Below are 14,743 nucleotides of genomic sequence, written 5' to 3' on the forward strand. Positions count from 1 at the left end.
CTAAAATAATATTATTTATATTATCTATATTCAAAAAAAATTATTTTAAAAAATAATACACAAATGCCTCCAAAATAATATACCTTCAAATAATATTACTTTTTTTATATTATTTTTATTTGAAAAATATTTTTAAAAGGATAATACACTAATAATACACTTTAAGATATACATACAAGTAAAAAGTATTCGTACAAGGAAAATTTATTATAAAATTTGTTATAAAAGAATATTATTTGTAGAAAATAAACATTAATTAGCAATTTTACATTCTGTTAATATGAACAAATGAGCTTAGTATGTATTCCTGATTTGAATGATTAGAAGTAAAATTTCTCGTCTGTACAAATATTTTTTAAGCGTTTAAACAATACAATTTTTAATTTTCACTTATTTTTCAGATGATATATTTTGTATAATTAATACACATCATTTTGGTGTATATATATATATATAATTTTAAGAAACATATAGTCTATTTTATTCTTTATGAATAAATTGTTAATTATCCAACAAGAAATGATCGTTAATTAAACGTCGAATTGACATCAAATTGGTGTTAAAATCATCGAATTTATATCAATTCGATAATTCATTTCTCGCTGGATAATATTATTAAGTATGGGAAAAAATTCGTGGCGTTTTTTTCCCGTTAAATGTAATGAGAAAAATGAAGTTTTTTTAAAAAATATTTTCTCTGTACGAATACTTTTTGTACTCACTGCATATTGTTATTTCAATCAGTACTTGCGTTTATTGAAGCTTCGCTCGAAATACAATATTTCGCATACCAAAAACACTTTTTTTCGGTATATTTTCCTTCAATCGCTGAGTTGCGCGTGACGTTTGAAAAAACGGTGTACGTGTTTCTCAGATCTATCCCCACTCAAGAGCGGCCGCACGCCTGCCTGTTGGCACCACTTCTCCCTCTCCCTCCGGCGGCCCGCGACGTGCCTGCTATGGCGATGTTTACAGCGTAGTCACGGCAACGGCTCATGTGATCAGTCGGTGGTCCGTCGCGCGCCGGGTAACAGTAGGCGTTCTTCGCGGTGTGTATCGAATCGGATTGTGTTTTGACTTTCGTTTCGTATCACGCCGCCGTCGTACGTTTCGACGGACTACTGTTCTGGTTCTTTCTCGGAACGTTGACAATACTCAACACGACGATCAGATAATTCGAATTCGACGGAGAGGCGAATCAGTGGCGCGAATATCCGGAAAAGTGACGCGATCGGACGTGCAACTGTGCGTAAACAGTGATGTTCGGATACTATCGTGTTTCTCTCCTTTAACACAGCACTCTGTATGGATCAGATTGCAGGACTGACATCTCGACGAAAGCTTACGACGATAACTTCGACATGAAGCATGTCGCGATAATCGGAGCACCGGCGAGATGCGGATCCCTCGTCGCATATCGTTTCGATCGTTCGATCATTCATGCGGATTAAGTGACGCTGAACCGGCAGAACGTGATCGACGCGCGCGTGCTCCGAATCGATCAAAATCCAGTAATATAATGTACCGCGTGAACGCATCGGTGATCATTCGCGAGTATGATTGACGGACGATCAAGGAGCTCTAGAATTTGAGTGTCGTAAAAGAGAGAAAGGAAAAAAAAGGGTATTTTACGGAGTGACGTGAAGTTCGCGGGGGAAGTTCGAGCAGTAATCACGTGATCGCGTGTCCGCGGTGGAAAAAAGCAGAGAAAGTTCGCGGCGTGTTATGGTCCGCGTGTTTTCTTTCGCGGGACGAAATGAGGACGGCGACGCAGCTGCGTGGTCGTCGATGAACCCTAAGGACAAATGTGCGGATCCCGTGGTGGTGGAACAAGGCTCGTGGCTCTGTAAGCCCACTAGCAGCCCTCAAGCTTGTACGCCGCTTACCGTCGGCGCGGGTATGATGCCACGAGGTCTGCCGACGAGACGTGGCCTGCAGGCGTTAGCGCTCGTCATCGCTACCGCCTATGCCACGATTCTCCTCTATCAAGCTATCGCACCGCGTCAGGTAATTAGAACGATCATTATCAGTCGTTACTGAATATAACTATCCGTATTGCTGACGACAGTTCTGTGTAGAGATAAAAATGACCCAATTTCACAACATCTTATCCGGTAATTTATTTACTCGGTAAATTACTCGGTAATTTTTTAAGGCTGGTAAAATAATAATTTTAAAACATTAAGAAAATAAAGTAATTTGATATAAAAGCGTTTAGTCATTAACCCTTATGAAAATAAAAATCGGAGCGTAAATCAGATGTAATGGAAGAGTAACAGAAGCGTGAAACTTCTAGAAGACGAAAATTAGAACAATGAAATATAAAAGAAGCATTTACGCTTCTTTTACATTTTGATGTTTCAATTTTCGCCTTCTAGAAGTTTCGTTTACGCTTTTATTATTCTCTCATTATATCCGATTTATGCTCTGATTTTTATTTTCATCAGAGAAGTTAAAAACGCTTTGTTAACTAAAATTTTCATATTATATATTGTTATTATATATTGATGTAATAATTAGACAACCAACAATCAACAACGTTTAAGACAAGAATAACAAATCAGGGACGATTTACAACAGGAGTGGCGAGTGGCGCACTTGCACACAGTTCAATTGCACACATTACTCACATTGGCCTGTTCCTAGTAATTTTTCAATGAGATTATATTAATTTTAATTAACTAATTAGTGATGTGGACAATTGATATACCGTTTACGATATCGTAATTAATAGCATCAGTCGGCAACTTAATACGACAAGTAGCCACACACTTAAATGAGTCTGTGTCATATAGACACGTTTTGTTACGAAATTAAATTATATGTTTAGATTTCGTCAATAGTTATTCAATCAGAGATTCCTATTAGGAATATTAGAAGAATGTTTTATTTTATACAATTTATAAATAGGAAAATACAGTCTATTTGTACAATACATAAAACTATAAAGACAATAAATACAATCAAAATTACCAATAAATTATCATTTTATCGCAAGTAATTGTAAAATTGAATTTGACAATATTTTTATATCTCTAGTTCTGTGATGCTTGCAGGCTTATTCTCTACAATGCTCTTTATTTCTTGTTTTTTGCTTTTTTCTCCATTTTATCAACAATTGCATTTCTTTCGAAATTCTTAACTTTTATCTCGGACGATATAAAACAAAAAGAGAAGAGTCGAAAAGACAAAATGTAAAAAATAACAAAAGGCAAGAAGTAGGAAAAACAAAAAGCACATTGTAGAAACAGACTTAACTCTTAACGCAAATTTCATTGTCATTATAATGCTGCTGCGCAGCTCTTTCATTATGATAAAAAAGCTGGGCAGTAGTTATTCTATAATGATATCGAAATTTGCGTTATTACAGAATAGATATGCTGCGATTCTGTAAAGCTCGTGTCACATTACAAATTGGGGACTGAGGATTGCGAATTAAAGATTAGAATTCGACTAGTCAGAATTTTAATTTTAATCTGTTTTGTTCTGATTAGCTAATTCTATTGTTTAATTCGCAATCCTCAATCTCCAATATGTAGTGTGACACGGACTTAAGGACTGTCACACATACTTTTCGTAGCGACAGTTTGGACATTGTCGTTGCACAGCTTGTTTTATAAGTTGAGGAAACAATATGGAAATCCTGAAAAATTTCGAAAATATTGTATAAATTTTACAGAAAAGTGTTTCAGATAAAAGGTTCGTTTAAACAGATCTTTTTATTCTTGGATAATGTTAAATTGATAAGATCAATAAATAGATCTTTTTAAGTCCTGCAACTTTTATCATAAACACTTTTCTGTAAAACTTATATTTGTCGAGATTTTTCAGGGTTTCCATAATTTTTTTTTTATTCTTTATAAGAAGAATAACTGTCCTTATTATCTTGGAAGTTTTCTCGTAATAAGCCTTTGTATTTAAATGAGTCATAAAGAATACTAGTATAAATAAATAAGAAAAAGTATTTTTTTTTTATTAAGTTAAATTATTAATGCACATGATACCGAAGATAATATTCTATTTTTTAATTATTAAAGTGTGGCAAATATTTTTCGAAAGATATGAGGAATTTATGCGAATCTAGTAATACCGCAAGATTTTATAAGCTTCCTATGGTGCTCTGTATTGTGTTATGAGTGTACATTGAAATTATAAGTATAATTGAAATAATGATTTATATTAACTTAAATTAGTTTACATCTGTTATCTGTTTTAATAATTATATGTCAGAATGAGTTATGGATAGGCACATAAATTGGGGGGCACATTAATAGAGAGCTATCTTGGAAGACATACTAATAGAGACAAGAACATTTTTTTCAAAAACATGAAACATTTACATAACATTTACATATTTTTAAATTTAAAAAATATCATAAGAAAAAGAAATAATTGAAAAATGGATATTGATTTCAAGCAGATGAAATTAAAGCTATATTTAATAATTAATAATTAAAATAATGAACGTGTTGATTTAAAGGCACATTAAGAGGCATATCACTATCACAATTGAAATAATTATTCTATAATATTTGCGCAACGACTTATAACGACATTGTCGTTAAGAATTATAGAATCAGAATACTGAGCAGGGTGTTCAGAAATTTTACTCGAATACACTCAGGTATCATTTTGTTTAACATTCATAAGCATAAAATGATGTCTATGTGCATTCGGTGAAGTTTCTGAACACGATCCTGTGTTTGTCTATCGTCGAAGTTGAGCGAGATCGTTTGAATCCGACTAACAATAGTAATATATATTAGTGTTTGTGGCATTCAAAACATTCCGCTATTATTGCTGTATCCTTGTACTTATTCTTGTATTCTTTTTTTGTTATCTAACTCAGGTTATCGAAATTAAGATAATAAAAAAGTATGAAACTTAATCTGAATAATTCTAATGTTTCTAATAATAATAATTCTAATAATTCTAAATTCTCATACATGAAAAAGCTCGTATAAAGAATGGCACTCTTTTTCTCTAATATAATGTATAATTTGAAAGAATATTAGTTTTTTAACTGAACTTTTTGCACTGTTTATCTTTTCTTTTTTTTTCTAATGTAGAGAGAAATTAATTCAAGGGAAAGGTTGAACATGCAAAAAGTTTAACCGAAAAGAACAAACTTAATATGATCACAAAAAATTATCAAAATATTAATTGGCAGGATTAATTGAGGGGATGGACGGAATAAAGACACATTTCTACTTAAGTTCTTTTTCCGGAGATTATATAATATTTTTTTATATAATATGGATCGTAATAGAGAAGTATTATAACATTATAACATGTAACTTCTTAAGACATTACATAAATTCATTTATTTGATACAGTATTCATTTGTGTATAATAAGTAGCAAGTCATTTTAATTTTTAAAATCAAGATTTTGTAAAAGGTCTTTATTTATTCGCCCTCATTTGTAGACTGCATTATAAATATGAGCCGTGCTGTTTCCACATTCAAAAATAAATTTATTTGTCGCTCTGATTCTGTAATGGGCTTTCTATAATAAACCGTTAGTCACTATTCATGCAATAGTAATAAATTAAAATTATAAATCATAAATTTTATGAAATTATCCAGAATACTTACATCCAGAATAAATCATATCAGATCGTTACAATATTTCAGCTAGTCAGAAGAGTGATAGTTCTCAGAGTAAATAGCAATATACTAGAGAATTGATCAGTCCTAACGTAATTTAAGTTATAAATTGTAAGAAATGAGATTTGGCCATCTTCACGCAATCACTGATTACTGATTTATTATTGTCTTATTACACACTATTAACTCATTTACAATTCGCTCTCAACTTCTGATCTTTTACTAACAGCTTATTATTGTAAAAAGCTCATAACTTTTAACGATTCGGCATCGTTATATTGTCGTTGCATTGGTTTTTTATCATATCCTCAAGAATCGGGGTACAAACAAATAAATTTATCTCTGCGTGAATGTGTAAAGAACTTAGCTCGTATTTAGTTTAATTTAATTAATCCTACAATAATGTAGATGATTTTCTTATGAAATTATGATAGGTTTTCTTTTCAGCTAAACTTCTTGCATAATTTATCTCTTTCTTCTTTTTTTCTTCACGGAAAAAAAGAAAAGATAAACGATGCAAGAAGTTCAACTAAAAAAAATACAGATTATGTATTTATTCTTTCAAGTTATAGAAATATTAAAAAAAGAGAAAATGCATGTTTTATGATAAGATTAGTATGTTAGAATTATTCAGATAAAGTTGAACTTTTTTATTATTTATTTATTTATGGCATATTCGATAGATTGCACTAATGCGCACTGAACTACGTACGAACTTTTTCGGTGCCACGCATTCGGGTTGTGCACTATATCAGTGCGTTCAAGTTGCCATATTCGGCAAATAAAAACTGATCCAATGAAGTGCTGAATTTGTATTCAGATCAACCGAATGAACGAGTTAAAAAAATGTTGAACATTTTTGTTTAGTGCAGTTTGGTATTTGAACAAACAAAACTAATTAGGTAACAAAAAATTACAAAATAGTGGATAAAGAAAGACTAAAATTATTTATTATAAATGAATTATTAGAATTAAGTAGTAGCAATGATGAAATAGAAGATATGTGTAATAAAAGAAGAAAGGTCAAAAGTTAAAAATTATGTGGACGTCGTGAATATTCGGGCAAAGAAGTATTAATATATGATAAAAAAAGAAGTAATTATATATGATAAAAAAACAAATATTTTTAATAATGAAAATATTTATGTTTACTTAGTTGTAATGTACGTTATTAGTTTCAAACTTAATTCTGCATCGTGTCAGGGCAGCACCGTGTCAGTGCATATGTATCGAATATTCCATTAATTTCAATCATTAATTTCAATAATCTGAAAAATTGATTTGAATGCTTATAAATGCATTTTCAGCATTTTATATGCCAATAACACAATTTATGATTATTATTTCATAGATACATATAACATAACATAATATAGTATATGAAAACATTCAAACACAGATATTTTTTGAATAATTAATATGTGCATTTTTATAAATTTAACTGAGGAATATAAAGTACAAGTAGAGGAAAGGCCCCTATTATGAGATACCGATTCATTTTGAGTAAATGCTAGAAATCTGTGGGCAGAATTTAAAAAAATAATAGATCATTTTGAAGGGAGATCATTTTAGTAAGCTTTAAGGTAATGTAAAATTTAATTCAAATTTTATTTTTTTTATAAAGAAAATTAAAGAAATGTAAAAAGTGAGCAAATCGCAAAGTTAAAAAATTGTGCTCCTAATATGAGATGTCCTGAGAAATCGATAATAAAACGCAAAATATTGCAATTACATTAGTATTGCAATTAAAAAACTTTTATTTAATGTTTCTAAAATAGAAATAAACACAGCCAGTGCGCGTACAAAATGAATATGCGATGCATTGTACCTAGTTGACTTCAGGTAGTTGGAATCAAGCATCGCAAAAACAGTTGATGTTTATTCCGATTGTCCTTTTTATTATTGTACAATAACATTTATACTTTAACAATAATTTTCACTATGACATAGGAGCATTATTTCATATTAGAAATACCTTGGGTATCTCATATTACGATTTCCATGCCTCACTGTTTTACGTTTATCATCAAATCTAACTTCTAATTATAATACATAATTAAACAATTCAACATATCACGTATTTTTTTATTAGTACGATCTTACTCTATCATCACGTGAAGAATTTATTGTCAAATTTATTGTCAATATTTATTTATTAAATAATAAACAAGGTTTAGAAGCTTATCTCAACGAAACTTGAAGACATCCAAATTTTAAAATCTTTTTTTGCAACGACTATAGGCACGATCTAATAATAAATTTTTCTAACTAAATAGCTTTCAATCCAAGAACAGTAAATTCATTGATGGAATCAATAGATAACGTTTATTAATTTAGCGGAAACGCCGCTATTTCATATTAGGCGCCTATCTCATAATAGAAGGTCTCCTCTACTAAAATCACATTCTTCAATTAATATTAAATAGATTTCTCTCTTTCTCTTTCTTTCTCTCTCTTACTTATACAGAGTTTGGAATTAAAATTAAAAGAAAATATTTATGAAAATATGAACATATTTTAAGTAAAAGTAAGAAAGTAAAAATATATATATAATGTCAGTAATAGACAATTTTATAGAAAAATAGTTTTTTTGATACGTTTATAGAAAAAATTGATTCCAAATTAGCCACAAATTAAACGTTGATGCGAAACATAATTATTTTTATAGTTATTGTATATTACATATCTCTCAATGCTTCGATAAAAAGAAATATTGTGTTTATGATATCATTTACGAAAATAATTGCTTATTAAAAAGAATATGCTTATTTTTCAATACTTTCTCAATGCCTTTTAGCGAGGAAAGCTCACTGCAAGAATCTCAAGAGAAAATTTTTTCTTTTTTCTTAATGATATATTCTGATAATTGTATGTCGCAGTGGGTCGACGAGATGAACGTGGCGGAAGTGAATAGCCGAAATGTGATAGTGGAAGTGCCGGCGTCGAGAAAGTTAATAAGCGAGGAGCTGCCGGTGACGCTGCCGGTGGCAACTGCGACTATGGCATCGTTCACGACGAACCTTAACGACGTGTTTATCAGCGTGAAGACCACCAGACACTATCATCATTCGCGTTTGCCGGCCATCATCGATACGTGGTTCCAGTTCGCCAGAAATCAGGTGAGCTTCTTTTATTCCGTGTAGATCGCCGTGAAATGCCAATATTCCGGATTCATTAGCGTCGCTCGATTATCTCGTTTTTTGCGCCCCAACCTTGCGACAACCTCGTTACAAATATAGCACGATCACCTAACACTGAAGCTTCCTAAGAATATTGTTCAATAATTGGGATATTTTTTGATATATGATCACTTATTCGATTTGTAACAATACTAACAATGTATTAACTTTATTTTTACTTTGCATAAATTTTACTACTTTCTTTATAAGCAGTTATATATATTTTAATATTTTTGATAAAATTATGTGATGTATATTAGAATTATTCAGATAAAGACTTTAACTTTTAACTTTTTTATCATTTATCAATTTTAGTAACCTAGAAAATTGATGACGTGAATATTTACAGAAGTATTTCTAGCATCAAACATCGACAACATGATTTATGATTTTTATTTCATAGATGCACTATAGTATAGTAACATAAGAAGTATACGAAAATACTTAGGATAGTTTTTATATAAGTTTAGCAAAATTGCGAACTTCGAATTATTGGAGATTATTAATTATTAATAATATGTAATTAAATGCCACTTTTATTGTTGAAACATATTTGATTATTATTGAATATAATGATTTAAAGAGCTCAAAATTGCTTCAAGGATCAATATAAAAAAAAATTCATTGCTCGTTCGTTAATTCTTATTATACAAATACTATATAGAAAATATATTTGATTCCTCTTAATATACAAATAAATATGTAAAAAATAAGAATATATAAATTCCATGTATATATACATCCATGTATATATACATGGATATATACATGTATATATACATGTAATTATTTAATTTAAATCTGAATACGAACTATATATATATGCGACTGCGTAATATTTTTTAAATATTTTATATATATTTTTTGTAGGTAGAGCGAGATTATTCTGTCAGTTTCAACTTAATTTACAATAGCAAACAATTTTTTTGCAGTGACGTGTTTGTAATTATATTATACAATCATTATTCCTTAAGCACAACTAATTAAATAATTAAAATGTTCTGTTCAAAAAAACATTATCGCGAGAAATGGACGAAAAAGCTCCGCTTTATTTTATTTACATTTACAGTTTAATAAGAAAATAATAATATCGGTTTTATTTGGTATAACAATTGCAATGTTCAATTAGGATAGTTTTTACATGGATATAATATTTTTTATCATAAAAATAATATTATATACTATGGCATTTAAAAAAAAATGATTTTGGAGTTTGTTTGTTATTATTTGATTCATTCGTTATTAATTGTAAAGAAATCAGAGAACTATTATTCGTAAAAATTATTTTCGAGGAGTATTGTTCGTTATTTGATTCGTTTGCCATTTGTGAAGAGACCAGAGAACTTGGATAAGAATTAATCGTGTTAAAGTATGATAAATGTACGCATAGTCTTATCGCAACGTCTCCATCATCGCGAGATTCATCTACATGCCTTCTTGTTGGAGCGGAATAGACCACACTTTGTAACGACTCGTTGGGCTTTATCCAAGGGTATCGAAGCGTATTCGCGCGTATTTACCGTAGACCATGTCGCCGATGATCAGCATGAATTCACGATTTCTCGCGCCATGGGAATGAGATTTGTTCCACTCTTCCTTTCCTACAATTTCTCATTTGCCTTTTCGTAAATATCGCGATATACCATCCATACTCTTCGAAAACAAGGACGATATTTCACTCGAATTTTATGTGATATTATTGCTGTAGAATTAAATTAATTAAATTTTTTAAAATCACAAATAAGTAAATCTTTTGAAAAATTTTTTTTTTCAATACATAATTATGCTATTTTCACTGGTAATTAAATATAATGCATCGTATTCAGATTTAAATTAAATTATTGTGTATGTACACATAATTATACATTTTTATTTTTATATATTTGTTTTATATCGAAAAAAAATGAAATTTTCTATCTTTTAAGATTCAACTGGACAATGAACAAGAATTTTTTGGTAATTAATACTAATAAAGAAACCTTGAGAGAAATTCTCATACGCTGGTATTATTCTTGCGTTGGATAAAGAAACAAAATAGTCTTGTATCTCTCAGCGGCTTCCGCGTCCTTCTGCACTTTGCCAGGTTAATATACCGTTCCTCCAGGTAATTACTACCTGGATTTTGCACGAGTTCTCGCGTTTCCTGTAATTTCGGTTGATTTTCTTTACGCTGTTCAGGGAATGGAACTTTAGTGAATTTAGTCGTGAATACATTATCATGTTGTTTATTGATATCTTGATTTGATTTCTCATTTAAGAAATTTTTTGTTTCATATCTGTACTTTTATTTATTTAATTTCTGACTTTGGCAATTAGATATATAAGTATTCCTTATCCAGTTTTAATTTTGAAAAGTAATTGTTGTGTCTTTTTTTATATTATAATTTTTTCAAAGTTTCTTTGTGTTTTATTAATTTAATTTGATTAATTTATAATTAATAACAATTGATATATTGAAATAAGAATAATTAATGACAATGACAAAAAATTTTGTACTCAATATTTCTACACTCAAAATGACAGCTTCACAAGCTACAAAAATTAAAATACGATAATATAAAATAAATAAATGTCATTTAAGATATTTATTATTTATTCGGTTTTAAATATCTTCCAAATCTATTTATATAATTCAGATCTGTTCAATTCGAATTTTGGAGTGAAAACGCAAAACCATCGAGGCAAAATAATTCAATGTAGGTAAAATTTTGGGGACTGTAAAATGTTGATCTAAGTGATTCTTATCAGTTTAATAATTTCTGAAATCTTACTCATATTGAATTTTTTTATGTCAATGGTTTTGCATTTTGGCTTCGGAGCTCAAATTGGACAGGTCTGTGCTAATTATTAATAAATAATATAATTAAAGCAATAATAATTAAACTGTTTAATATTTATATAATAATAATATATTATACATATATAATTAACAATATTATATTAATGATTGTCAAATATTTAAAATTTAATGCATTATAAATATAAGAGCACAATTATATAATAACGAAAATGTAATTCGAATGTTAGAATAATCAGATTTTCAAGATAAATTGAATAATAAATTAGGAAAATTGATAAGAATTTATATGTCGATTATTTCTTAAAATAAAATAAAATTAAAATAGATAAATTATTTGAATTGATTATAAAATTATTTGAATAAAAAAAAATATATTGAAATATAAAGAAATGACTCAATTATTATAATTAATTAAAAATCAAAGTATGTATCTAAAAGAGCTACGAGCCAAAAGATAAATTACAAACACAATCATTTCGATCTATCACGAGGTCATTATCAATAACAGTAAAATTTGAATTTAAAAGTATAACAATTATAAAGATCATTAGAGTTGTATGTCCGCAACGAAAGCATTTGTAATTCTCATGACACGCCATGGTGTCTTAATTTGCTTCGTATCCTGATTATTCTTTGCTCCCGTCGATCTCACGCTTTTTCCACGCGTACACTCGCGGTGCCTGTGACTCGCGTCAGCATGCATTTTCCGCGATGCGAGCGAGAAAAAGTACGATGAGAATAATAAAAGTCTGTGTCCGGCTGCATACGGTTTGTGGTTCGTGGGAAGATCTCACGATTTACCTCCGACCCTGACGACCTCCGCATTAGCCGACTTAGTCCACCCACGAGCACTCTCAACGAACTCACCTTTTTCGTGGTTTCTTTCTCGATAATTAAACGATGCATCACGATCCTGCAAGTTGGCTGAAATGATCGTTCTTTTATTTGCGTGTATGAGATCGAGAATGTCGTTGATTCTCATGCATTGTTGCAGAAATCCAATACATTCAATCAGTACATGATATTATAAAAACGTATAAAAACGATATTGCATGATATAATAAAAGGACACTTTTATGATGTAAAAAAGAGTATCAATTTTTCAGGTTGTTTTATATATTCATAACTTAATCTCATAATTAATAAAATGTTATATTTGTAAAAGAGAATTGATTTATGTACACGTTCATAATTTATAAACGCGCATTTTAATAAAATATCCACGGGGAAAATATCCAAAAATGAAGAATTTTATCGAATAAAAAAATAATATATAAATCAATAATTTTCAGCGGCTAGAAGACTTATTTTCTTTCCTGGCGAGATTAGAAATTCACAATCCAATTTACGGCAGGTGATTTATTGTGGTGAAGGTAATAGACTCTGGTAGAAACTTAGTCATCTGCACCTCCTAAGGTTCAAAATTATTTGCGGAGCAATAAGTCTTGAAAATGTAGATTGATTTCTTAAGACATTTGCAAAATTTATTTAATGCAAAACATTTTTGCAAAACAGTTTTATGTTGGTATATATTGTATACATCATTTATACTGTTATGGTTATCGTTTGACGTAGGGATTTTTTAAAATACTGATTTTTTTTGAAATGGCGATAGTTTGAAAAAAAGTTGCAATTTTTCAAAAAAAAAAACCGTCTTTAATTGTCAATTAAAAAAAATTAAATATTTTGAAAAATCCTATGTCAAACGATAGAAAAAGTTGCTAAGAATATTCAGTTAAAACTTTAAGTCAACCGGATGAAAATTTTTTGAATTATTATGTACACCGTTTCGGAAAAATGCGTTTTGAGAAAATCGCGTTTAAAATTTTGAAACATTACACAGCTGTGTCACAGCAAGAATTTCTATCTTAATCTGTGTTTGCTCCATAAAGTTATTTATATTTTTTCTTGTATTCTTAAAGTAAGATTTTCTTGTATTCTAAAGGTTGAAACTAAATTAAAGTATAAAAAAATTTCGATTTTTTGAAACCTCAGGGATAGGGTTTCCCCTTAAGAACTTTGAAAATTAATATTGCAGAAAAAAAGATTGATACTTTAGACTCCAACTGAAATCGTGAAATATAAAATGTAATATATTCACTTTTTAATAAAATATATCAATTATATACATTTAAATTACCTACAGGTATATTTATAAATATTTAAACAAAACAATTTAAACAAAAAGCCTATTAAAGAAAAAATTAGAATTAAATAAAAATTATTTATATAATTTGTAATATAATAGTTAATTTTTTATGATATTTTGTATCTAACAATTCCAACAGAACATCATTTTATCTTTTAGTGTATATATTTTTACATATACATATATATTAAGGCTCTTTTCTGAAGTCTTAAATAAGTCTTTATGGATTTTAAAAAAGAGAAACAAGATTAGAGTATTGTATGTAGCAGTTCGCTATTAAGGTGTTAAGTTTCTCTTCTAAATTGGACAGAGGTGAGCAATAGGTCGTAATGTTTTGATTATTAATATGTCGTATATCACGGGTAATGCGTTTTAATAATGCGCTCCACTGAGGAGAAACATTGATTGCGCATTTATTGTTTGTATTGGAGCAATCCCTATATTCACCCTTTTTCTTTTGGCCACCATCTTACGATGTTGTTAATGACCTTTAATGACCACATTTACACACTTTACTACTACTTCTTTTTTCGTTCTTATGTGGTCAATAATTTACGCGGCATATAATAAGATCAAATAGTTAGTAATTCGTTTAAGTTGTTTTCCAGACATTCGTTGTGAAAATAATCGAGATTTATATTTTGTTATCATAAAATCTCGATTATGTGAATGGCAGTAAAGATAGTATGCCAACGTATAATGCACATCTGTGGATATTTTTTACTATCGCAAAAATTTTTATAGTTTTAATAATTTGTTCGATTTTTTTTTTTAGCAATATATCCTTGGATGAAATATTCCAAATGAATTTTTGTTATGATTTTCTAATATCTATTATTAAATATTTTAACAACATAAATCTATAGTGTTAAATTTAACTATTGTTTTAGTATAAAATAATGATATGTATATTGAGAAGGAGTGGTGACTTAAATTAGATTAAATTTGACATTATAGATTTAACAGTATTGTTAAAATATTTAATTTTATTTTTTAGTATATATATA

General features: G+C 29.2%; 1 protein-coding gene across 1 annotated transcript in view; it reads left to right on the plus strand.

Moving 5' to 3' along the window:
- Positions 1-1,725: 1,725 nt before the first annotated feature.
- LOC108695124 (fringe glycosyltransferase) overlaps positions 1,726-14,743 on the plus strand; it is a 118,672-nt gene continuing 105,654 nt past the window's right edge. The window contains exons 1-2 of the mRNA XM_018204884.1: positions 1,726-2,007; positions 8,488-8,727. Coding sequence (XP_018060373.1) covers positions 1,726-2,007; positions 8,488-8,727 — 522 coding nt within the window. The remainder of the gene's footprint in view (positions 2,008-8,487; positions 8,728-14,743) is intronic.

Source organism: Atta colombica, unplaced genomic scaffold (assembly GCF_001594045.1).
Source record: "Atta colombica isolate Treedump-2 unplaced genomic scaffold, Acol1.0 scaffold126, whole genome shotgun sequence".
Lineage (NCBI taxonomy): Eukaryota > Metazoa > Arthropoda > Insecta > Hymenoptera > Formicidae > Atta > Atta colombica.